Source organism: Ceratotherium simum, chromosome 13 (genome assembly GCF_057802395.1).
Source record: "Ceratotherium simum simum isolate JZ-2026a chromosome 13, ASM5780239v1, whole genome shotgun sequence".
NCBI lineage: Eukaryota > Metazoa > Chordata > Mammalia > Perissodactyla > Rhinocerotidae > Ceratotherium > Ceratotherium simum.
This window is the reverse complement of record NC_141912.1, coordinates 35,261,307-35,285,339: the sequence shown is the minus strand read 5'-3', so window position 1 is coordinate 35,285,339 and position 24,033 is coordinate 35,261,307. Positions and strand designations below refer to the sequence as shown.

The following is a 24,033-nucleotide window of genomic DNA, read 5'->3' as shown; positions in this document are numbered from 1 at the left end:
TCATCAAGCCAGGCTGAGGCGGTGTCCCATATAGAAGAGCTACAACTCTACAACTATGACACACAACAATGTGATGGGGCATTGGGGAGAAAAAAGAAAAAGAGGAAGATTGGCAACCGATCTGGTCTTACTCAAAAAAATAAGCTGGGTGGGTGGGCTTTCCTCTGGAAGGGGTGCTCCTGGTCTGCCATGAACAAACCCAGCCTCAGACCTTTGGGGCCAGCAGTCTGGTGAGGAGGGCCCTTGACAAATATAGAGTCGGTGCTGTGTGCCCGACACTCCACGGGGCAGGAGGGGAGGGCTCCCCGCGCCCTGGTCACTGTGGCCCCAGCCCTTGCCCAGCCCCTGCCCCAGCAGGCCTTTGACAAACATGGGTTAGGACAGGCTGGAGCTCACCAGCTCCTTCCTTTGGTTGGCCTGGCCATCATTCTACGCCCTCTTTCTAAATGTAGCCACTCCCAGGAGGGCCTCCAGCACCTCAGCCAGCCCTCAGTGTTTGTCCAGGGTTGGCCTGGCAGCAGGGAGGAAGGTTCCCGAGGGAAGTCGTTTGGGATGGGAGCCAGAAAGGGAAAGCTGATAGTAACCAACCATTGCCAACACCTGTTTCCACCCCTAGGTGGAGCTATGGCTACATTTGTGAGCTTAGTCTGGCCTCAGCCTGTCCCCATTTTACAGATGAGGAAACTGAGGCTCACAGAGCTGAGGGGATTGACAGCAATCAAACAGCTAATGGATCATTCCCATTCCACAGATGGGGAACGGAAACTCAGCTAGCTAACTGGCTGGTGAAGGTTGTACAGCTAGTAAGCCGTCCCCATTTTGCAGATAAGGAAAGCTCAGGGAGGTGAAGGGTCTTGCTTAATGTCACACGGCTAACAAGTGACAGAGGTGGGACTCAGACTCGGGCCTGCCTGACCCCAGAGCCTGCCAGCTTAATCTTCACTCTGCAGGAGGGTCCCAGACAGGGAGTCCAGGGTGGGGATCTTTGTTCACTCAGGAGTTATGCTCGGTAGAGGGCTGTTCCTTTGCCCTCATAGACCCTGCCCCAAACTCCTCCTCAGTGGTGGCTGGGAGGAGCCTCCCTCCACCCTGAGCCAGGTGGGCCTCTGGGTTCCCTCTGGGTACCACAGTCTGTGGGCCCCACACAGGCTGCACCTGCCCTGATTCCAGCAGACTCCAGCACCAACCACCATGGTTCATTTCCTCTCCTTTTGTCCCAACAGACAAAATGCACAGCAGGAGGAAAAGAGGTTAGACAGCAGGGAGGACTTCCAGGTCGTCAGGGATGGAAGATTCGGCAACTGGGTGACAGAGGTTGTGGAGTTCTTTAAAAGAGGAGTATACCAGGCTGCCTGACTAAAACTCCCAATTCAAGGGTTCCAGACTAACTCAACTTCGTGTGGCTTCTCCAGCTCCCTCCCCTAGGGGCCTGAGTGCACAGAGCTGGAAGGTTGCCTCCAGAACCTGTTCAGACCTCCAGCCAGGACCACACCCCACAGCTCACACTGTTCCCATCCATAGCCAGTAAGAATTAGCTTTTACTAAACCTTATAGTCCCCTTATGTCTCTACCAACTCATTTAATCTTCAAATGGCCCAATGAAAGGGGGACTGTTATTATGTCCGCTTGACAGATGAGGAAACCAAGGTCCAAGGCCTTTTCCAGGACTCTCCGTCGTTTTCCCATGTCTGTTCCTCCTTCAAAGCTCAGCTTAAATGTCCCCCTGCCCAAGAGGACATGCCAGGACCTCTGCTCTCTGTGGGGCAGTCGATACACAGGGACCCCCACAGGCTCTCCAGGCCGACCTGCCACTTCCTATCTCTTCACGTTGAACAAACGACTTCCCCAAACTTCAGTTTCCTTATCTGTCAGATGGGGATAATGAAGTACCAACCGTAGAGGATCGTGGCGAGTATTCAACGAGATAACAGATATCTCTGTGTACCCTCCCCACACCAGTCAGCAGTTCCAGTATTGACTCAAATGTCAGCCACGTCCAAGGGCCCAGCGTCCCACAGCTCTGAGCTCCAGTGATGGACTGTCCTGTCTTCATCTGGCTCCAGCTGTGCTCAGCCCCCACACTGGGGGACAGGAGGCCGGGCCTTGGAGACATGGGGTGCCAGGGGCTGAGGGCAGGGCCTGGCTGAGGACCAACGTGGGCACAGTGGTGGGCACCCGGGACACCCTGGTCCTGGCCAAACAGGAGGGACCAGGGTAGAGATGCCACCCAGCGGCTCATCCGTCAGGTGTGTGGTTGGTCACTGCCATCAGGGTACGCTGAACACTTCCTGGGGGGAGGGTGGGCAGCCTGCCCCAGCATCCCCATTGCATTCTCAGAGCCCAGGGAGCCATCTCCGGGCCCTGGGTCCAGTCCAGGAGGCGTTCAGTCTGGGAGACAGGGTGGGAAGGGGACTAAGAAGGATCAGGAAAGGTTTGGGGCCAGTGTTCCGATTACTATTGCTGCATAAGAAATTATCCAAAACTCAGTGGTGTGAAACAACAGCCATCGCATTTTGCTCAAAGGTTTGTGGGTCAGGAATTGGGGAAAGGGCCTGGCTGGGCGGCTCTCACTTGGGGTCTCAAGTGACTGCTGTCAGATGTCGCCGGGCTGGAGTCACCTGAAAGGCTAACTGGGCGGGCCGTGCAGGATGGCTCCCTCCGACGGCCGGCGGGTGGCGCTGGGGCTGTGGATGAGACCGGCTCCACGCGGCCTCCCCGGCTGGGCAATCTCGGGGTAGTCGGGCTTCTTACACGGGGCCGGCTCGGCCCAGAGCGTGTCCGAAGAGAAGCGGGCGGAACCTGTGTGGCCTTTTATAACTTAGCTTCTGCGGCCACACAGCATCACTTCCCCTGTGCTTCACCGATGGAAGCGGCCACAGATTCAAGGGGAGAGGACACAGATCCCACCTCTCCCTGGGAATGGTGCCAAAGGACGTTGGGGCCATGTTTTAAAACTGTCATAGGTTGGGGGCCCACCTGGTGGCGTAGTTGTTAAGTTTGTGCACTCCGCTTTGGCGGCCCAGGGTTTGCAGGTTCGAATCCCGGGCGCAGACCAAGGCATCACTCGTCAAGCCATCCTATGGCAGGCATCCCACATAAAATAGAGGAAGATGGGCACAGGTGTTAGTTCAGGGACAATCTTCCTCACACACACAAAACAACTGTCACAGGTAACATCTCAGAACAGATCTCTCTCCCTGTGCTGACTGGGACCTCACAGGTTACAGGCCCTGGGGGACACCCAGATACCTTAAGCCAGCACCCACCCTACATATTCAAAGACTGGGGCCCTGAGAGTACAGAGCTTGGCCCTCAACACCAGCCCCATCCTGCCTGTCCGTGACGGTGAAGGCCAAGGAGTCCTCAGGCCCTAAGGCCCAGGGCAGGTCAGCAACCTGGGTAGGTATGTCGGGGCACGAGTGCCCAAAGGGTATTTAAGTGTGCGCGTGTGTGTATAAGCACTTGCACGTGTGGATGGGAGTGGGAGGGTTACTCTACCCACTAGAAGATGTTGTGCTCCTTTGCTTAGCTCTCACCTCAAGGAAGCGAGTCGCATAAATTCCTAGGGGCAGAGCCTCCAGGCAGAGGGACGAGCAAGTGCAAAAGCCCTGAGGCAGGAGTGGGCTGAGTGTGTGCAAGGAACAGCAAAGAGGCCAGCACAGAGAGCAAGAAGGAGGGCCTCAGGAGAAGGGGTTAGAGACAGACAGCGAACCAGATGGCAAGGGCCTTGTCAGAAGATTGTTACTGAGCTAACATCTCTGCCAATCTGCCTCTATTTTTTGTATGTGGGACGCCACCACAGCATGGCTTGATGAGTGGTGTGTAGGTCCACATCTGGGATTCAGACCTGTGAACCCTGGGCTGCCGAAGCAAAGTGCATGAACTTAACCACTACGCCACCAGGCCAGCCCCGGATTTTGGCTCTAGAGCAAGGGGGAGCCAGTACAGGGCTTTGCACAGAGGATTTATGTTTAAAATAACAGTAGCTCATGTTACCTAGGGCTTAATATGTATCAGCCGCTTTTCTGAACATGAACATGTGTTAATCCCTTTAATCCTCCCAATAACCTTTAATCAAGATGAGGAATCCAACCCTAGAGAGGTCTAGGGGATGCCAGTAGCAGCCCCCGCCCTCGACACAAGTTGTGACAAACCAAAAATGTCTCCAGACAGACATCATTGCCCCTGTTGAGAACCACTGCTAAGTGTCCTCCTCCACCCCATCTGCCACTGTCCCAGCTCAGGCCCACACCCCCGTGTGACAACTGTGACAGCCTCCTAATTGGCCCCCTCCTTTTCCCCTCCATCCTCCACTATACATCTTCCCATGCCACCCTCCCAGCTCTACAGCCCTTCATGGCTCCCACTGCCCATGGAGGGTAGTGGATAGTGGAGGATAGATGCAGCCACTCAGGTTAGCATACATGGCCCTGTGCAACCTGGCCCCACCCACCTCTCCAGCTCTACCCTCAAGCCTCTTCCTCCCGCCTGCCCTCCCCTGCTCAGTTGGTCCAGCATCCTGTGTGGAGCCTGCTCTGTGCCAGTCACCACACTGGACGCTGCAGACATGGAGACAAAGCCCCCAGGCCCGTCTTCAGGGTGTGTCCGTCCCGGGTAGGGGAGAGCAGGTAACCACGCAGATCCCATTAGTCCCGTAGCCTGGGAGCTGTGAGGACTCCAGGAGAAGGGGAGGTGCCCACACTGAGCTGTAGAGGCTGGGCAGGGGCTATCGAGGGGGGCCGGGAAGACCTGGCGGTGGTGGGGCAAAAGCTTTGAGAGGATTTGGCATCTGTGGCTGTGATTTGGGCCCCCAGCAAAGGGCAGAGAGCAAGTGTGAAGAGGGAGGGATGGCAGGGAGTGAAGGGCTAAACATGAACCGGAGGCCCGATCAAGGAGGCACTGGAGAGAGACCAGGCGGCTCTGGCTTTGTCAGAGAGGTGGAAAGTGGGGTCATGGTGCAGCCTGGACACTGTCCCATCACCAGAGGGCCCCTGGCAGGCAGGACCTTCTCCCCTTACTCCATCTGTCAAATGCCTCCTCGTCCTGCAAGCCCAAATCACAAATGGTGCCTCCTCCTTGAAGCCTTCCAGATTTCTCCCTGCTGGAATTGCTTGCTTGCTGCTCTGTGCTTTCCAAACCTGTGTTATATAGCAAGATCGTCACCAGATTTTTATTGCAGAGGTCTGTTGTTCCCCGACACCCCCAACTGTGAATCTCATGAGGGCAGCGCGGTGTCTTCTGTCCTTGCTCTACTGACATTAGACCAAGCCGCCTTCAGCAGAAGCAGCCCGGAGCTCGCTGAGAGCCCTCGGAGGGCCGCAGGCAGCGGAAACACCCTGCGGTCCAGCGGCTCCCAGACGCGCGCTGGCCTGGGTGCGCACCAGGACGGGGCGCGGCCGAGCCTCGGGGTGGCGGGCTGCCGTGGTCAGGACGCACTTGCTGCGCCTCGGTGTGCACACGCCCCGCCGGTGCCCACCGACGCCTCCGCCGCAGTGGCCCACGCGTGACGCGCCGCCCGCTAGCCTTCCGCAGGCCCTTCCCGGATTCCACGCCTGAGGCCGCCCCTCTCCACCCTCTGGGGCGGGGGAGGGACTGGTAGTCCCCTGCATAGAGGTCCGGGCCAAGGGGCGCTCCCTAGTGGCAAAGACCCCCAGCAGCCTCCAGCAGCCTTTTCACAACAATAACAGCGCCAGGGAGGCCACATCGCCCCATGACCCCAGCAGCCTCCTAAGTGGCCCCTACAGTCTCTTCCTCACTCAGCAGCCAAGAAGGACTTTTTAAATGTAAACCATGTCACTCCTCACTCTGATAAAATAACCCCCACAAAAACCCAGATCAGCAAAGTACCCCATCTCCTCCTTCCTTCTGGACTTCACCTCCTATTACTTCCTCTCCCTCTCCCTCCCCTCCCGCCACACAGGTCTTTTTCCTGTTCCTCAAACACTCCAGGCCTGCTCCCGCCTCAGGGCATTTGCACTTGCTGTTCCCTCCCCTGGAATGCCCTTTCCCCAGCACCCCCCTGGCTCCCTCCCGCACTTCCTGGTGGTCCCTGCTTACCTTTGACCTTTTCAGAGAGGGCTTTCCCATCCCATCACTCTGTCTAAAATGGGATCCCATTACCCAGCTTCATCTTTCCTCATAGTACTCCTCACTCCCTGATACAGTATCTATTGTCCGTCCCACTAGCAATAATAAATGCTCAAAAAAGGGAAGGTTTTGTATGTCTTGTTCACGGCTGTATTCCCCAGTACCTAGAACAGGAATGGGATGTAGTAAAAGTTTAATAAAAATTTGTTTCTGCCAAACAGAACTTCATCTAGCCCACACGAGAAGCCTGTGATTTGCCCATTTCATGGAAGGGGAAACTGAGATTCAGAGAGGTACGGGACCTGTCTGCAGTCACATGAGCTTGTCAGAGTTGAAGCTGGGGCTCCAGCCCAGCCGGTCCCCTCCCACTGCCTCTCTGCTTTCCACCTCATTTCCTGCCTGGTAAAGAATACAGGTGGTTTTGCCCTTACCTGGCCCCTGGATAGGCAAGACTGACAACCAGCGACTCTAGACAGGGCCCCAGGTGGCATTTTCCTCCAAGGTCCTGCCCAGGAGCCCATGGGGAGGGAGATGCCATTGTCTCCCCAGCAGGCATGCCCAGCTTTGACCCTGCCCACATTTTCCAGGGACTACCCACCCTGCTCCCCATCCCCCGCCACTGCCTTCCTTTCTGCCACCACTGGCCCCAAAATACCTGCAGCTGGATCTGGAGGCTGCTTTTCTCACCTCTATCCCACCAGAGATACAGTGAGAAGGAGACAGAGACAGAGACAGAGACAGAGAGAGAAGCACGGGGGGGAGAGAGAGAGAGAGCAGCAGAGACATACACAGAAACAGAGCCCCTCATGCAACAGAGAGGGACGAAGAAGATGAGGGAGAAGAGAGAAACCTGGAGAGCAGCAGAGACTTGCCAAGTTCTGACATAATGGCTCAACTCAAACTCGCAGGCCTGACCAGGGCCACTGCCAGCCCAGTTGGCCCTTTTGAGCAAATCAGAGAGAGGCACCCTCGCTGGGTTTCAGAGCCTTCTCACTCTTGAGCCAAGCACCTTGGTGCAGGACCCGACCTGCCCAGCAGTGCACGGCAGCCCTCCCCATGCATTCTGCACACCCAGGAGGGGAAGGCAGCTTTAAATGCCACCCAGTCCTCAGGTCTGCCCCACAGCTGCGTCTGTGTTCTTCCCTCGAAACCTTCCAGAAATGCCCGGGCTCTCTTGGTGTTGGCCGTGAGCCTGAGCGCAGCCCTCTGGACTCACCTGCCGGGCCTTCCCCCACAGCAGGTCCAAGGCCGTGTCACCCCTGCCTTTGCCACTCATGAGTGTCAGGCCAGGCCCATCCACAGAAACGAGCCCAGGAAGATGTCTTCATGCTTGTGCCAGCCCACAGACCCCCTTCCTGCTCCAGCCCAGCACCAGCAGCCACACACCCGAGCCTCGAGACCTTCCTCTCTGTAGTTCATAGGAACCCCGGGGGTGGACGAGGAGGTGCTGTGATCTTCACTTGACAGAAAGGGAAAGAGAGGAGCAGAGACGGGAGTGATCAGCTCAGAGTCCCACAGACTGAACCAAGGTTTCTGCCCCCCTCACTCCCCAGCAGCCCCACCCTTGTGGGGTCCAAGGATAAGATGCTCCTGCCCCCAGGAGCTAAGGTGGCCTATGAGTGGCCCTATGAGCCTGAGCTGCCAGCGGGGGCCCAGCCTATCCCGACCCACTGTGGTGCCCACCTGTGCCCAGGAGCCGCTGGCTGGCCCCACCCAGAGGGCAGTGGGGAGGGGCAGAAGCTCTGTCCTGGAATGTTCTGGGCCAGAGGTCCCCCTCTGGCCTGGGTCTGGCCGGCACAGGGTTTGGGGCCTATCAGGAGGGGGAAGGATGATAGACATCCCCTCCATGGGGTCCGTGAGGAGGGCTATGTCCATGTGGGGGCATCAGGGGGTCCAGGTGCCACCCGGGAGCCCACAGGCCACCCTCCAAGGCCCCACCTTTCCGTACAGCCAGGAAATAATTAGGGCACAGGTGAGTCATCTGGGCACAAGGCTGCTTCCCGGTTGACTCAGGGGGACAGTCCAGATGGGTCCTTCCACCAGCCCCCAGCTCAAAGCCTGAGCTGAAGTTTCCAGGGACGCGGCCAGGAAGCCCAGGAGAAATCCCCCAGCCCGCTGTGAACCACCTGCCCTCTCCAAACTGCCCCCTCTCCCCAGGTTGGGGGATGGGGGGGGGAATCCCACCTCCACTGGGCCCAGCCGGGCTGGGGCGGGAGACCAAGTGGCTGCAGTGTCCCCACCCCCACCACAAGCACGTGCCATGGGCCCAAACAGACAGCCATTGTTATCAATCAGTGATCACGGAGAGCGGCTGCCTGTGTTCTCATACTGCACTTCACCTCTGCACCAGGCCGCGGGCTAGACACAGCGGGGCGCGTGGAGAAGAGCAGACAGGCTTCTGCAAATAGAGGTTGTGCTGAGGAGACCTGGGGGGGCAAGAGCTCTCTCTCTCACCTGTGTGCTGGGGGCTCAGAGCCTGGACGCACGGAAAGGAAGGAACCAGGGGACCTCCCAGGAGCCAGCAGCACCTCCTGGTGAACAGCACCTCCTGGTGTCCAAATCCGGCCTGGCCCTCCCTCCCACGGGATCCTCACAAAGTCAGGGATGAGGGTGCCCCCTCCACGGCCAGTAAGGGCACAGCCCCCTGTGCCCCCAACTCAAGCCCATCCTTGCCTCTGGGATGAGGTGGAGGTGGGCCTTCCGGGTGTCTGGACCTCCCTCTGCCCAGATCCCCAGAAGCACCCAGTGCTGAGCATGGCACAGCGTGGGCTGTGGGCCCATCACAGAGGGCCCTGCCCCCACCCCTGTAACCTGGGCCCGAGTATCAACCCCAGGGACCCCTCACCTTCCCCCAGCCCAGCCCCCCAGCACGTCCCCCCATCCCAGGGCTGCTTTCCTGGCTTTGTCCCTGTGCTGGCTGGGCAGGAACTTCCTGCTGGAGAATTCCCGGATCCTCCCTGGGAGGCTGCAGCCTGGCCTGGGAACTTAGGAAGGCGGGAAGTCAGGGATGCTACTCCTAACAGGGGTGGGTCCTGTGGCAGCAGGGGCTCCCCTGGCACTCTGGGTGGCAGGTCCTTCCCCACCCCCAGGTCAGGTGCATCAACCCTCCTGTGCTCTGGCTCAGGCCTCCCCCGACCCCCACTGGAACCCAGGGCTCTGTAGCTGGGGCAGCCCTGGCAGCACGTGGGCACAGATTGGGGACTAGACAGATAAAATGTTAGACGGAGATAAAATGAGCTTGTTCCAGGGTTGAGGAGGAGGGGCGGGGTCCACACACAGACAGCCAAGGAGGCCTGAGTCAAACTGGGCTTTATTAATAACATCACAGGCCTGAGTCTGATGGGTGGGGACAGTCTGCTGGGCAGGCCCACCCTGCAGACAGGTGGACATTGTTTATCCCAAGACCCCTTGGCCCCAGGGGCTCCTTGGATGTGCCCTAAGAAGGGAGGTGCATCCCTACGTGAGTTCCCGGGGTCTGGGGCAGGGTAGACTCAGGGCCAGCACCAGCTTCACTCCGGAGGCCAGTTTCCCATCTCGTCCATCTCCTCCAGGAGCAGGTGCTGGGGGCAGAAGTGGGTGAGGGAAGACGCCTTGGCATCTTCAGGCTCTCCCCTCCCTCCTCTGCACCCCTAGAACCTTCCCACCTACCCTCCATAGACAAGCACCCGAGGTTGCCTTTTCCAGGCCCTCCCCCACGTCCCCACAGCTGGCCCAGGTCCACCACCCCTGAGCCAGCTCAGGGACCCCCTTCCGGCTGGGGGGTCCTTGGAAGCCCCAGGAGTCAGGCACCCCAGCCGACCCTGCCCTCCCTCACCTCTGTCCTGGACACCATACAAGGGGGCTCTGTACCCTTCCCTCCAGCCTAGGGTGGTGCAGCAGCACCTCAGCGCCCCTCCCCCAGCACCCCAGCATCCCCCAAAGGCTGGGGGGCGGCTTCCTCCCCCCCCAGCTTGTGTCCCCGAAGTAGATACGGTGGGCGATGAGGACAGGACCCTTGAAACACCCACAGGAGGAAGATATTCCTGAGGTTCCTCTGTCCCTCAAGTGAGGGCTGAGCTGGGCCCCCACTTGCCACCACCCAGAAACCCCCGAGGGCCCCCCCTGGTGCTCAGGCTACTCCAGGACTGTGACCCCTGGGACAGGGGCAGGCCGGCTCAGGGGGCGGCTCTGGAGGGAAGGGTGAGGAGAGATCCCTTTATCGTGAAAAGGCAAAAGCGAGGGGCCCTGCGGAGCTGACAGCCTGTGTGGTCTGGGATGAGGGGGGCCAGCCTTGCTCCCCAGGGCACATGGGGGCGCCCTGTGACACGGGCGTGCAGGCCTCAACGCCCGGCAGGCGTGTATTTCTGGTATTCACTACCCCCCGGGGGGTCAGAATCCCTCACGCTGGAGTGTCCTCTGCAGTCTGCAGTCACACACCCCTCGGCTCATGTGCTCCTTCCCACAGCCCCTTTCACAGGTAAAGAATCTGAGGCCCACATTCAAGGTCACAGCACCAGGGACTTCGACTGGAGACCATGGCCTCAGAACCCCAGGCTCTTTCCTTTCATGAACTACGCGGACCACCAGGGGCAAATGTCCACTGAATGAAAGACGAGCTGATGAATGAATGGAAATGAACTCGAAAAGGACATCGACACACTTTTCAACAACAGCTCCATCAAGGTGCACTCGGAGAAGCTGGGACAGGCTAAGCTTGAAGGCCGATGTCAAGGAGGGTGGGCAGTCGGTGGTCCTTGGTGTGAACACTGGGGTAACTCCCCGAGCTGCGTGTGTGTGCTTGCGCGAGTACGTGTGGGTGTGAATTGGAGAGAAAAAGAGCAACGCTGTGTGAATCACAGATGCACAGGAAAGCCTTACAGCCGCCTAGACAAATCCCCTTGTCGTACAGATGAGAAAACTGAGGTCCAGAGAGGGGAAGGGATTTCCCAAGGCCACACAGCAAATGAATGCCAAACTTAAGACTTAAAAATGGACATTTGGACTCTGGGTCAGGGGACAGAGAGAGAGACTGATGGAGAAGTGTGCGTGCAGGGGGTCAGTGTCCTACTCTCAGAAACACCCCAGCAAGAAGAGACGGTGCCTTCCCCGCCCAGGCGGTGGCGCCCGTGGAGACGGGAGGCCTCCAGCCCACTCTCTCCGGGGCCCTCAGGCAGGGGTGGTGGTGGGCCAGGCCGGGCGTACCTGGCCGTCCACAACGCCCGCCTCCTCCAGGGTGATCTCCGGCTGGGTCAGCAGCTCCCGGCCCTCGTGGCTGCCCATCTTCCAAAGGCGGGACTCTCGCTGCACTACCAGAAGCTTCTTTAACTCTGACTCCACGAAACCTGAGAGCCAGAGAGATGGGCATGAGACAGGTCAGAGCAGGGAGGGGCAACCTGCTGGGGGCCGGAGGAGGAGGTGGCGGCTCTGGACCTCATGCCAGCCCTGTGCAGTCCCTGGTCACCCCCAGCATAGCCCTTTCCTCTCCCATCACCTGGAGCCAGCTGGACACCACCTCCCCCTGCCTTCCCCAGGGCTCCCTCACTGTCCATGGGCTCCCTCCCACATCATGACTGTGACTCTCTTTACCTCCTGGGGAGACATGCCAGGGGCAGACCTCTGCCCCTCTTCTAGCCACTGACTCAAGAGCAAGGATCTGGAACCACCCAAACTTCCCGAGTTCAAGTCCTGGCTCTGGCCCCTTACTAGCTGTGTGGCCTTGGACAAGTTACTTAACCTCTCTGTGGCTCAGTTTCCTCACTGTGAAGTGAAGATTATAATAGGACCTACCTCAGTTGTGATGTGCTATTTCAATAAACGTGCATAGAAGAGAGTCTGGCTGATAGTAATGGCTATGTAAATGTCAACAATGATTTCCCCATATTATGGTATTACCGCTGAGCCATCTGCTCACCATGTCCTGGCAGCACAGGGGCTGCCCTGGGAGAGGGGACCCTTGGGGCACTGTCACAGCAGTGCATGATGGGAAAACCAGGGATGGAGGTGGCCACAGAAGGAGTTAGAATTCCAGGCTGGGAAAAGGTGGTGCTCGAGGGGCCACAGCCCAGTCACAACCCCCACCTCACCGCCTCCCAAACCCTGAGGGAGGAGGACCCTTGCTAGACCTAACGTGGCCTCCAGCCCAGCCACACACTGGTCCCACTTCTCGGGTGGTCATCTTAGGTCCTCTGGTACCACCTGGTGGTGAGAACTGGTATCGCACCCGTGAGCCTCTGGCCAAAGTGGGGCTCCCTGCGCCTGCAGGCGGGTTTGGAGGGGAAGTGGGGGCGCCGCACTTACCCACGGTGTCTGTTGACATAAAGGTCTTATGCAGCGGTGACTGGAGGCTGACAGTGCCTGGGACACAGAGCTTGAATGACCTGTCCTCTTCCTCTATTTCCTCTTCCTCCCCTTTCTCCTCAGATGGGAAGCCTTCCTTGAGAGGAAACTGAGGGCATGTGGGGTCACTGAGCAGGTGGAGAAGGTGGGGCCCCCAGCCTGCAGCCCCACCCCCACCGCCAACCTCCAGACACAGCACAAAGCAGCAGGGAACAGCTCCCAAAGGTCAAGAAAGGGCACTGCGCCCCCTAGGCCCAGCCACATTTCCTGAGGCCCAGCCAGATGTGGGGAGAGCCCCGCCCAGGCTTCCCCCCATTACCCCAGCCTGGCCCCACAGACCTTTGCAGACTTCTGAAGCTGCTTGTACAAGGTGAGGAGGCGGTTCCAGGGGGTCGCCCCCACCTTCGAAGAGGCCAGCCTGAGGTCTCCTGTGAAGGGCCAGTGTCACTGACAGGCTGATAGCACTGGGGGGTAGCCCAGGCCCAGAAGGGCAGGGACATTGGGGGTGCTGAGCTGAGGTGGGGTCTCCTTGTTTTCTTTAGCAAATGCCTACTATGTGCCAGGCACAGTTCTAGACACTTTACAAAGAACACCTCATGTAATCCTTGCAACTACCCTCTGAGATAGGCACTATTATACTCCCATCTCACAGATGAGGAAACTGAGACACAAAAAGGTTGAGCAACTTGCCACTGTCACACAGCTGGGCACAGTGGAGTTGGGATTTGAACCCAGGCAGTCTGCCTCCAGCATTCCCTCAGACCGTCCCGTGTCCTTCCAGGCTCCACATCCTGTGGAGTCCTAGAGGAAGAGGGTCTATTTCACTCCTGTGGCCGCCACGTGGACTCACCATCAAGCAGACGCTCCTTCTCCTCCCTGGGGAAGGCCTCGGGGCTGACCTCCAGTGGCCCCACGGCCCTCTGCAGGCATCCTTGCTCCACCTCCAGGGCTCTGGCAAAGTGGCTCCTGATCCCAAAGCAGAGTCAGGTGGGGCCCAGAGATGTGGCAAAGGCCCCTGGACATGCCAGCCCCTCCAAGGCTCTCACACAGGCTCTGCTCAGCCCCCTCCATCCTCCTGCTCCCAACAGCTCCCTGCTCTGCCCTCTGAGGTCTTCATCATAGATGGGGGCTATCCCTCCCCAAAGGTAGGGTGGGGGGGAGCAGAAGGAGAAGTGGGCCCCCTTCCTCACAGGGAGTGGGTGCCAGGTCCAAATGGGAGTGGGAACTGGGAGGGACAGAGTGGGAGGGAAGGTGGGGGGGTGGCTGGGGCAGAAAAGAGATAGGAAGCAGTGGGAGCCCACCCGGCCTGGCATGCTCCCTTCCCAGTCTCCAGCCTGTCCCCCTTTCATCTTTGGTGCCTCATCCCTGTCTCTGTCTCCTCCCCACACCCCCATCTCCAGGCTCCTCCCCACCCAGGTATCTGGTTCCAGTCCGCTGCCCCTCCAAGGACTCACATTCCTGGACCCTCTCCAATCTGGGTCCTCCCATCTCAGGCCCACATCCTTCCCCCGGCTTACATCCAGTAGCTCCATCCCAGGCCCCTTCCCACCATCCACAGCCCAGCCCCTCACCTGTCTGAGGTCCCTGTGTCCCGGGAGGCCTCCCCTGCTGCCTCCTCCTCCTCCTCTTTACTCCCCTCCTTCTCAGACAGGTCGTCCAGCACCTCCTGGCTTCCTCTGGGCAGGACTGACTTCACCTCCACACCCTGGGCCATGACCCTCAGGACCTCCCTGGGGGTGGGGGTCTGGGTCCCCGTGTCCCCCAGCCCCGAGGGACCGTGCCGTGGCATGGCCACAGAGAGGATGCAGGGCACTATGGCGGGTGGCCTGGGCTCCTTCCTCCCCACTCCTCGGTGGTGGTCCGTCATCAGGGGGATGGCGTCGTGCTCTTGTGAGGGGCACGCCCGACGCCTTGACAGTGCCTTGTCAGAGCTTTTCGGGCTGCTCTTGCTCCCCCTCAGGCTACGGAAGAAGCGCAACATGGAGGAGTGGCCCAAAATCCGGGATCGAGGGGTTGTGGCTGGGGCCTCCATCCTGAGGGGGACCCTGACTGAGAGGGAGGGGCCGTAGCAGCCACTCCAGGACCAACTGCTAAGAACAGGAGGAGCTTTCAAATTAAAACCTCCAGTTGGAAACTTCCAGGAGTTCTAGAAGGCAAAGGTCAGGCAGGTGGGGGGAGTGATGGGGGGCTGGGGGGAGGACATGATGGCGGGGGTTAGTTGGGGACAGAGAGGGCAGGGGGTCGATGAGGCAGGGGAAGGAGGTATGGGAGCCAGACTAGGGGGTGGCTGGTGAGGCTCCAGGAGGCATGGGGGTGGGGGCAGACAGAGGAGGCTGGGGGGACCAGGGCTCCGAGAATGGAGCAGGGGCTCTTAAGCACCCTGCACACACCTCTCTCCGCCTAGCTGTCCTTCTCCAGCTGTGGCTGCTTCTGTCCTGGAGAACATTCCCCATGGCCAGATAGTATTTGTCCTCCCCTTGCCCTCCTCTCAGCACCCAGCTTGCCCATGCCCAGGTGGTAGCACTGACCCCACTGTGTTTTCCTCTCTGTTTACCTGCCTATCACCTTCAGGATTGTGTATCTCCAGAGACCACCGAGGTGCCTGGTGCACATGTCTTAACTGCTCGTTGAATCTCAATTTGGTATTATTATTCCCCACGGCCATCTACAGACCTGATTATACACCCAGCTCAGGGACCTTGGGAGAGTATCTTAAACCAGCTGAGCCTCAATTTGTTCATCTGTAAAATGGGTGTAGTTGACAGCACCTACTTCCAAGGGTTGTGAGAAGATTCAATGAGACAACGGTTGCTTAAGCGCAGGGCACTCAGTAGTGCTTAAGAAACGTCACCGTCCTTTTTTATTGGTGTTGATTGATGGAAGGGAGGGAAAGATCAAGGACAGGGGCTGGGAGTCAGGGGCTGAAAACCAGCAGGGGAGGGGGAGCCACTCCGCCTGCCTGGGGAAGAGGGTAGGGGGCGGGAGTGGCTCCCTGGGCCGTGTGAGCCCAGACCGCCCCCCAGGCTTTAGGCTGGTGCATCCGTATCCGGCGGCCACAGAGCAACTTCCTCTAGAGGGAGCTGATTTGAGCCGGGAGCAGCCGGCACCTCTATGATCGCCGCAGCCTCGCGGGTCCCTAGGGCCGCGCCTGGAGAAGCAGAGGCTGCATCCAGACACCAGGAATTCACTGACGCCCGGTTCTGGAAGCCAGGCCTGAGCACCATACCCCTGGGAGCAGCCTCGGCCCCGCTGAGCCGCCCCGGGCCTGGGCCAGGGTCCGGGCAGGTAAGCCGGGAGGATCTTGCCCATCCTCCCCGCTCTCAGCAGTCCCAGGCCCAGGGTGGGGCAGCGAGCCTGCAGGGAGTGGGGTGGGGAGGGGGAGGCCTCAATGCCTGGGCAGTTCCGCCAACCCCTGCTGGGGGCCTGATCCAGCCAGGGCTCCCTCTGGCTGCCCCTCAGACGGCTTCCCCTCTCGCCTCCACCCTGGGTGCCAGAGAATCGGGTGCCAAAGACCCAGGTCCTTTAGCGGTCTGGGGGATGGGAGTGGAGGTCAGAGCCAAGGTCAAGGGCAGGGGGAGAACTTTCACGGTGCTTCCTGCTGCCCCAGGAGCCCCTAGGCAGCCTGGCCAGGCATCTCCCCCTGGGAACATCCTGGGCCCGGCAAGTGGGGTGCAGTGGACTCCCCTTACCAGGAACTCAGGCCACTTGGATGGGGCAGGGGTGAGCCCAGGTTGGCACAAGGCCTCTGGCCCTGGGGGGCCGTTCTGAGGCTCCACCTGCTCCCTGGCAGTGAGCCCCCGGGATGGTGGTGGAGGGAGCCGGGAGTGCCATCAGCATCCTTGGGCCCTGCTGTCCTGGGGCTGCCGGGTTTCAGGGAGCAGGGGAGAGGGAAGGGAGAACTTGCTCAGGAAGGAGCAGCCGGGATGGGGGTGTGCCAGGCAAAGGTCTGTGTTACTGAGGTCAAGCGCCCAGGGGTGGAGGGGGTTCTGCCTTCTCCCCGTCCTGCTCTGAGAGGGTGGAGGGGTGGAGAGCTGAGTGCACAGGTGGTCCTGCCCTCCCCCACCCCTTCTCTTGGGGCACTTTCGAAAATGGCCCCAGGCCTGAGAGGGAGGCCGGCGGGGGTACACAGGCCCTCCCAGGGAGAAGGGGGTGGCTCAGGGCGGGGCTGTGCCCTCCCCAGGGGTGGGAGGAGGGGTGCTTCTCGCCTGGACGCTGATGGAGGCAGCTTTCGGGTGGAGGGGAAATGAAGGGGGTACAAACTGAAAGTGAAACAGCTCATGTCCAGGAAATACTCCCTCTGTCAAGGGTTCATAGAGCAGATCGGGGCTGCGGCCAGGGCTGGATGAAGAGGAAAATTGGGGCTGGGACCGGTGAGCAAGCGGGTGGTGGGGGGTACATATGTGAGGCAGGCTGGGGGCTGTGAAGAAGGCCCTGGCTCTTGAGGGCTTCCTCTGCTCACTGCAAGGCAGGCGTGGGAAGAGCAGAGGCCAGACGTAAACAGGGACAGCTGCCTTGGATAGGACACCCTCTGATGTCCACAAACTGGAAAATAAATCTGACGTGAGTGTGTTGAGTAGACGGACTCACGGAAATTCAGATAACGGTCCTGACTGCCTGACCAGCAAGGTGGCCTCGAGCACTAACCTCTGCGCCTCACTTTTCCCACCTGTAAAGCGGGTATGTGATGCTTACCTTGCTGGGTTAATGTGCATTTTCAGTGTCCGGCACCCCCTGGGGAGTGCTCACACGTGGTAGAAGTATACCATAGGTGCTCAGGAAATGTTTGCGGCTAACAGGCCTGAATTGGAAAACAGGTGTGCTCTGACCAGCCAAGGGGAAGTGGGACCTTCAAGGACGGGCTTCATGGGTCATTGGCTGGAAGGTGGCGAGCCCGCGGTAAGCGTGTGTTGGTGGGGTGCACGAGGCCCCAGGAGCAGCTGAAAGAGCCCCCAGCCTCTGAAACCAGCCTCACTCGCCCAGGAGTGAGATGAAGTGTGACGAGATCCACTAGGCACTGCTGGGGCCCCTCCTCCTGGAGGCCTGGCGGCCGGGGACAGATCCCTGGGTGTGACTCGCGGCAGCCTCGCCTCTCTCGCGCCGGTCTCCCGTTCTCCCTGGAAAGGTTGCCAGTGAAACCCTCTCTGAGTTCTGATTCCGGCAGCAGACTCCACAAGGACCTGAGGTGGTGAAATAGGAGTGGCTGGAGCTAGGGCTGTGGGGTCTTTTGGGAGCGGGGGCCCCCTCCCTCCTATGTGGCTGTGGGAACGTTTTGTCAGTGGCCCCTGCTTGTCCCCATCTCTGCTTTCTCTCACCCATCCCCACAGGCTAACCTATCCTCCACTGGGACCTGAAAAATGGCGTCCGGGCAAGGCCCAGGTCCCCCCGGGCAGGAGTGTGGAGAGCCTGCCCCATCCCCCACTTCGGGTAAGGGTCTTTCCGCCCCTCACTCATCCCATAATCACCAGGGCTGTCTGTGAGGGTGCAGAGAGCAGAAGTGGACAGGGTCAGCCAGGACTTATGGGCAGGCTCTCCTGCCTCAGTTTACTCACCTTGGATAAATGAGAACAGTCTCTCCCCACCCAAAGCAGGTGGCTCCTTGGCCTTAGAAGCTAGAGTTCGGTCAAGGTTAAGCCCTGGGAGTGGGGAGGAGTCTGGGCCAGGGAGGGTACAGAGGCTGGGAGAGGCCAGGGAGCGCGCATGAGGTGGGCACAGCGCCATGCCAGGGCAGCGGGGCAGGATGGGGGAGGGGAGGAGAGAAGAGCAGGGCGCGGCTGGCCTGTCCCTGCCGGAGGAGAAATAAGGAAGTAAGTTGGCTTATCACCGAATCAGGTCTGCTAAACGGGGAAAGGGATTGCTGGGGAGGAAGTAAGATGGCTGCCCTTCTTCCCTCTTCCCACGGGACCATCGGGAAGCCTGCAGCCCACAGCCCACTACAGGCTGTTCCCTGGGCTTTGGGGTCAGCTCCCAGGTCTGTCCCTATTTCCCTTTGTGACTTTTACGGCCCCACATTCCCTAAGCCATAAGGGCCGGGTCCCTTGTACATGCTCAAACAAACTCGGGGGCCCAGAGGCCTGGGATTATATCCTGGCTTCACTGCTTGTTCTAGCTGTATGACCTTGTGCAAGTAAACACCCGTGCCTCAGTTTCCCCAACTATAAACTGGGGCTCACCTACTGCACAAGGCTGTTGTGAAGATTAAATGAAAAGTGCCAGAAGAATGCCCTGCACAGAGTAAGTGCCAGGTGTTAACAGGGCTCGAGCAGGGACACTTCCATCCACGGGCGAGGACACCTGTGGCCGTGAGAGACAGTGACCCATCCACCAGCCCTTCCTCCCTGACTCCCGGCTTTGATCCTCAGAGGAGCAGGTAGCCCGGGACACGGAGGAGGTTTTCCGCAGCTACGTTTATTACCGCCATCAGCAGGAGCAGGAGGCGGAGGGCGCGGTTGTGCCCGCTGACCCAGAGATGGACACCTTGCCCCTAGAACCTAACAGGTGAGCAGCAGCCCCCTGAGCCCACAGGGTCACCTTCAGGGAGGCAGAGTTCACATGGGGTCGCCGTGCCGGTCTTGGGAGGCGGGGAGGCCTGGGGGGGTCTTGTCCTCCCATTGGTGCTCCCTTTTCATCGCGGGCTCCCACCCCCATGCGGGACCTTGCACCCTGTTTAGCACATGCCTGCCCCTTGACCCTGGGCCCAGCCCTCATGTCTGAGAATACTGTCAGGGCCTCCAAGGAGGGTGCCCAAGGCCAGGGGCATCTCGGGTAGAACCCCTTCGCTGTGAGCCCAGGCCTGCCTGCCCGCCTGTCTGCTCACTCGCCTGCCTCCCGGTCCTCCAGCACCACGGGGCAGGTGGGGCGGCAGCTCGCCATCATCGGGGACGACATCAACCGGCGCTACGACTCGGAGTTCCAGACCATGCTGAAGCACCTGCAGCCAACGGCAGAGAACGCCTATGAGTTGTTCACCAGGATCGCCTCGAGGTAGCCCCGGCCACTGTCTCCCTGCTGCACGGTCACCACCACGCTGCGCCCTGCCCGTGGGATGGGATACACACGCTTCTCTGTCAGTGTCAAGAGATGTGTTTGCTGTCCCTGTGTCTGTTGTTAACTCACGCGTGGTCTTGGCCCCATCTTTCTCTCTCTGGGTCCGTCAGGGGTCCCTGACTCATTGTGCATAAGCTCCCTGTTCTTGTGAGCGCTGGCACTGAGGACCTGACCTCGGGTTAGATCAGGACTGTGGAGAGATTGGGGCGGGGATGTCCCCAGAGCTGCCCAGCCCAGCTGGGACACAGCTGTCCTTCCGATTTGGGACCACATTTCACACCAAAGATAAGGTGGCTACGCTCTACCAGTTCCTGGAAATGGCTTCCAGGTGCTATTATCTGGCATCCGAAAGGCAATCTGAGGTGGTGTTTAAAGAGACCAAATGCCTGGGTCACATCTCAGCTGTGCCACCTACCGGCTTTGTGAAACTTTTTAGCCCTCAATCTCTGTCCATAAAATAGGGGAAATATGCTTAGCGGCATCCACACTTCAAGGTGTCAGCCCTTGTTACCATCCAGGTTAGGGAGGCCAGTCTGAGGGTAGATTTGAAGCTGGGGGTGAAGGCAGGAGCAGGCAATAGATTTAGAATTAGTGCTCACAGCTGCAACGTCCTGCCCTTGTCCTTAAAGGCCACCCCCCACCCTGCTGTGATTCCAGGACCTGTCCTAACCTCCTCTTCTGTCCTTTTCTCTCTGCTGTCCCTCGGGCTGCCAGGCCAGCAGCAACACCCACAGGTAATCTCCTGCTGCCTCCTGCGTGCTCTGCCCTCTGCCCTCTCTGTGCCCCTTCGCGCCTGCAGCACTGGGGCCACACCCCAGCGGCAGCATCCCGCTCATGTGCCCTCTGAGCTTTCTCCTTTCACAGAGACGCAGGCTCTTCCCAAATCGAGGCCAGGCTGGGGTAGCCTCTGCCGCCTTGATTCACAGCTAAGCCATTTTGCTTTCCAGCTGGGAGAGAGGGAGGCGGCACAAGGCAGGGTGGGGGAAGCAGGCTGAAGGGCCTCCAGGGGGGAGGGTCTCTACTGACGGGGTCGGACGCTCTGCCCACAGCCTGTTTGAGAGCGGCATCAACTGGGGCCGAGTGGTGGCTCTCCTGGGCTTCGGCTATCGCCTGGCCCTGCACGTCTACCAGCGCGGCCTCACCGGCTTCCTGGGCCAGCTGACCCACTTCGTGGCCGACTTCATGCTGCGTAACTGCATTGCCCGGTGGATCGCGCAGAGGGGTGGCTGGGTGAGTGTCCAAGCACTGGCAGCCCCCTCCCCACTGCTGAGGCTGCCCCTCTCTCAGCCCCACCTGGTCCCAGGGGCCTGTAGATGCTGCCAGCCCCCCTATGAGCACTCTGTCTCTCCTGGCAGGTGGCAGCTCTGGACCTGGGAAATGGCCCCATCTGGAACGTGGTGATAGTTCTGGCTGTGGTTCTGCTGGGCCAGTATGTGGTACGAAGATTCTTCAAGTCATGACTCCCGGAGGGGCCCTTTGGGGTCCCAGCAGAGACCCTTTCCTGGACTTCAGCCAAGCCTTCTCCCTTCACCCCCTCCCCTGCAGGGGTCCCCCCCTCAACTGTACAGAAGCTTTAGCAAGTGGGCACTCCAGCTTTGGAGGGTCCCTGCCCAGGGGTCAATCAGGCTGTAGGGGCGCCCTGATGTTGCGTGGTGCTAATGGGCCCCATCCTGTCAGACAGGGGCTGTAGTCTCCTCCCTCAGCTCTCTGGGACCCCCTCAGCCCTCTCTGCTGGGCACTGGGGAGACTGATAACTTGGGGAAGCAAGAGGCTGGGAGCCACTTCTCCCAAAGAAGTTGTTAATCGTTTTAGCTTTTATAATCCCCTTGGGAGGACCCTCCCCCCTATCCCTACTACTCTGCCCAAGCCAGGATGTCTGGGGTGTGGGGGTTAGCAGGCTTCCCCTGTGTTCCCTAGGACTCAGCCGTTCTGGCAGTTCAGAGTTGAGAGCTGGGCCTGGAGCCCAGTTCTGGCCCTTCCTAAGCATCATGTCCCCCAGGAACAGGACTGTTTAGGGGTGGGGGACGAGGTCCTGCTCAGCTCCCCCTGCTCCCACTCCCCCCACCCCATATTGCCTTTGCAGTTGGACTCTCAGGGATTCTGGGCCTGGGGGGTGGAGGGGGGTGCAGACCAGAGCTGTCTGAATTCATCTGGCACCCTCCAGCCTGCCTCCTGAGGGCCTCAGTTCTCTCCCTTCCCCTCACCTGTTACCCCTTGCTTCCAACCTGTTCACTACAAGTGAAGCCTGCCCCACCCCCAACACTCTAGATAAGGAAGCAGGGGCCTTGAGTGAGGGGAGTGCTGAGGCCCCCTCCTTGCCCAGACTATAGAGTTTAGGACTGTGGTTATTGTCAGGGAAGGGGGGTACGGAGCTTATCTTGAGGTTTCTGAGTGAGAGAAGGGCTAGTAACATCACTAGGAACCTCAGGGTTGGGATCCTCCCTCATGGCCTGGGTACAGTGTAATCTGGGGGTGTGGGTGGGGAACTGTGAATACTTGAACTCTACCCCCCAACCCCCCACCCTCTACACTCCTCACCTGCCCTAAGCCCCGCCTATGGGGCGGGGGTGGGAGTGCCTTGTCTATCTTGCACAGTCTAGGGGAAGGGGAGAGAAGATTAAGCCAAATGTGGGGAGGGGATGCAGATGGAGCCCACTGGCCACCCCCCACCCTCTGAGTGTGTCTGAAAATAAACTGCAATCCCCCCCACAACCACTTGGTAATTTTTGTGTCCTTTGCTACCCCTCTCTCCATCAAGCTGGATTGGGGGAACCTGGGTGCGCCTGACATTCACCTGGTTTATTACTGACTAAGGTCTCATCTTGGGCCTCCAGAATCCTGTGGAGAGCTGGGTATGGTTCTCCAGACCCCTAGAAGGCCTTGGCTCCTCCCCTTCTCTCTAGCCCCTTTTCCCAGCACTTCCCTCATCTCTTTGGGTTCCAGGCAAGTTTTCCACTCCCTTAGGAAGTCAGGGGACCCCAAACGGTTGGACTCTGGCTACAGAGTGGTGGAGCAGCTACACGTGTCTGGGGACTCCCACAGGCCACCTTAGGCCTGGCCTGAATTCCTCTCCCTTGGGCCATCACCCACGCCTGGACACATTGTCCCAGCTCCCTCTTCCAAATGTCCCCCACAGCTAGCACACACACAGGGCTTTTCATTCTAGTTTTGTGCTGCATGGGAGTCCCTATGGGGAGGCAGCCAGGGATGATAAAAATAACAAGCGTGGGGGCGTTTAAACGTTCCAAAATCTACAAAGTCTTTCCAGTCCTGGGCACCCTGGTCTGTGTTTCTGACACCCTTCCAAAACGGTCACATGCAAGTCCTAAGGGACTCAGGTTTCGTTTCCACTCTTGAAGGTGTCTTACCAATCCCTTTGCCCCTCCGACCTGGTCTTCAAAGAGTCCGCGCACAGACGCAATCATGGAGAGGGGGCCTGACAGCAGTGGCGGCTGGAACGGTGGTGGCTACACAAGACCGCCCCCCCGCCCCCCCGCCACGATCTCCTGCAGGAATAGCTCATAGACAACATTTGTGGCGCACGCACTATGCACCCGGCTTCATGCTGAGGATGTATCACCCAAGCCCAATCAGCAGGTAATATAGCTGGTGACCCGGGGGAAGGTGGGGGTGGTGCTCAAACTCCCACTTTACAGATAAGGAAACTGAGGTACCTGCCCAGAGTCACCAGGTAGGAAAGGGCGGGGAGCTGGCACTTGCCACCAAGATGCTGGCTCCAGGTTTTACGTGGAGGTTGGAAGGATGGGAGCTGGCGCCGGTGGTCTCAAGCACAAGCCCGCTAAGGGGTTAGGTGAAGAAACAGTGTAGGGTCGGCCCTCCGTCCCTATGTGCAGGCCGCAACGCCGAGGCACGACCCCTCTGAAGACGGCTGTGGGGGACATTTGGAGGTGGGCGCGCTGCCCGAGTCCAAGATGGCGGCCGCCGCATCGAGCACGCAAGCGTGCCCTCTTGTGGGCGGGGCCCCCGGCGCACCTCCCCCTCCCTCCCACGGGGTTTGGAGGAGGAGGCCTTCGCCGAAGAGCGGTTAGTTCCGGGGCTGGAAGAAAGGTGGGTGGGCGGTGGCAGGAGCTGTGGCCTTGTCTGCCCATTAAAGAAAGGAGTTGGAACGCTATGCTGAAAGGCATGGGGGGGGCCCCCAAGAGGTTTTGGCTTGTGTCTAGCCCAGCCCCCTCCATTCCACCCTCTATTCTGCCGGGATGAAGTTTCTAAAACCGAAATCTAAGCTCATTCCGGAGTTGCCGAAACCAGGGCGTGAGAAGTTAGCAGGGACAGAATAAAGCAGGGTCTGTGGGTACAGGGAGCAGATGGTATTAAGGAAGGTATTAAGGAAGTTAAATCAAATTCTCAAAATTTATGGTTCTTCTGAAATTGAAGCGTCGTTTCCACCAAAGAGGTCTAGATTCTTCAGTCTTTGGTGCCACTGGGCTCGGGCGGTCCAGCCATGGGAAGGGAGCACGTTCAGGTGTCATCTGCTCGGTTTTGTGCAGTGTCGGTATAAACACCTGCCCTGCCGTGTACCCAGCGCCTCCCCGCCCCACCCGGCAGCTTACCTTCTGATGTTCGCTG

At 59.3% G+C, this 24,033-nt stretch overlaps 2 protein-coding genes across 4 annotated transcripts; one reads left to right on the top strand and one right to left on the bottom strand.

Moving 5' to 3' along the window:
* Positions 1-9,596: 9,596 nt before the first annotated feature.
* On the bottom strand, positions 9,597-14,434 carry LOC101394712 (gametogenetin-binding protein 1-like). Its single transcript, XM_004424260.3, has 6 exons — positions 13,974-14,434; positions 13,253-13,368; positions 12,742-12,830; positions 12,364-12,511; positions 11,269-11,408; positions 9,597-9,647 (listed from the first exon to the last, which is right to left on the bottom strand). Exons 1-6 carry the CDS (start codon positions 14,432-14,434, stop codon positions 9,597-9,599), a joined length of 1,005 nt encoding a protein of 334 aa, XP_004424317.1.
* A 1,038-nt stretch (positions 14,435-15,472) lies between these two features.
* On the top strand, positions 15,473-22,002 carry BAK1 (BCL2 antagonist/killer 1). Of its 3 annotated transcripts, none has more exons than XM_004424261.3 (6): positions 15,473-15,687; positions 17,727-17,826; positions 18,762-18,897; positions 19,240-19,383; positions 20,496-20,676; positions 20,802-22,002. In XM_004424261.3, exons 2-6 carry the CDS (start codon positions 17,757-17,759, stop codon positions 20,904-20,906), a joined length of 636 nt encoding a protein of 211 aa, XP_004424318.1. In that variant the 5' UTR covers positions 15,473-15,687; positions 17,727-17,756; the 3' UTR covers positions 20,907-22,002. The 3 variants fall into 3 exon arrangements, with proteins under 3 accessions (XP_004424318.1, XP_087294590.1, XP_087294588.1); XM_087438464.1 differs by lacking the exon at positions 15,473-15,687 and adding an exon at positions 15,788-16,772; XM_087438462.1 differs by lacking the exon at positions 15,473-15,687 and adding an exon at positions 16,803-17,584.
* The last annotated feature ends 2,031 nt before the right edge of the window (positions 22,003-24,033 follow it).

Excerpts from the sequence above, each read along its gene's own strand:
- BAK1 (XM_004424261.3), top strand. The coding sequence starts at position 17,757 with ATGGCGTCCGGGCAAGGCCCAGGTCCCCCCGGGCAGGAGTGTGGAGAG. Across the intron at positions 19,384-20,495 it reads TTCACCAGGATCGCCTCGAG|CCTGTTTGAGAGCGGCATCA; the intron begins GTAGCCCCGGCC and ends CTCTGCCCACAG. Across the intron at positions 20,677-20,801 it reads TCGCGCAGAGGGGTGGCTGG|GTGGCAGCTCTGGACCTGGG; the intron begins GTGAGTGTCCAA and ends CTCTCCTGGCAG.
- LOC101394712 (XM_004424260.3), bottom strand. The coding sequence starts at position 14,434 with ATGGAGGCCCCAGCCACAACCCCTCGATCCCGGATTTTGGGCCACTCC. Across the intron at positions 12,831-13,252 it reads GAAGGAGCGTCTGCTTGATG|GAGACCTCAGGCTGGCCTCT; the intron begins GTGAGTCCACGT and ends GGCCCTTCACAG. Across the intron at positions 9,648-11,268 it reads CGGGCGTTGTGGACGGCCAG|CACCTGCTCCTGGAGGAGAT; the intron begins GTACGCCCGGCC and ends TTCTGCCCCCAG.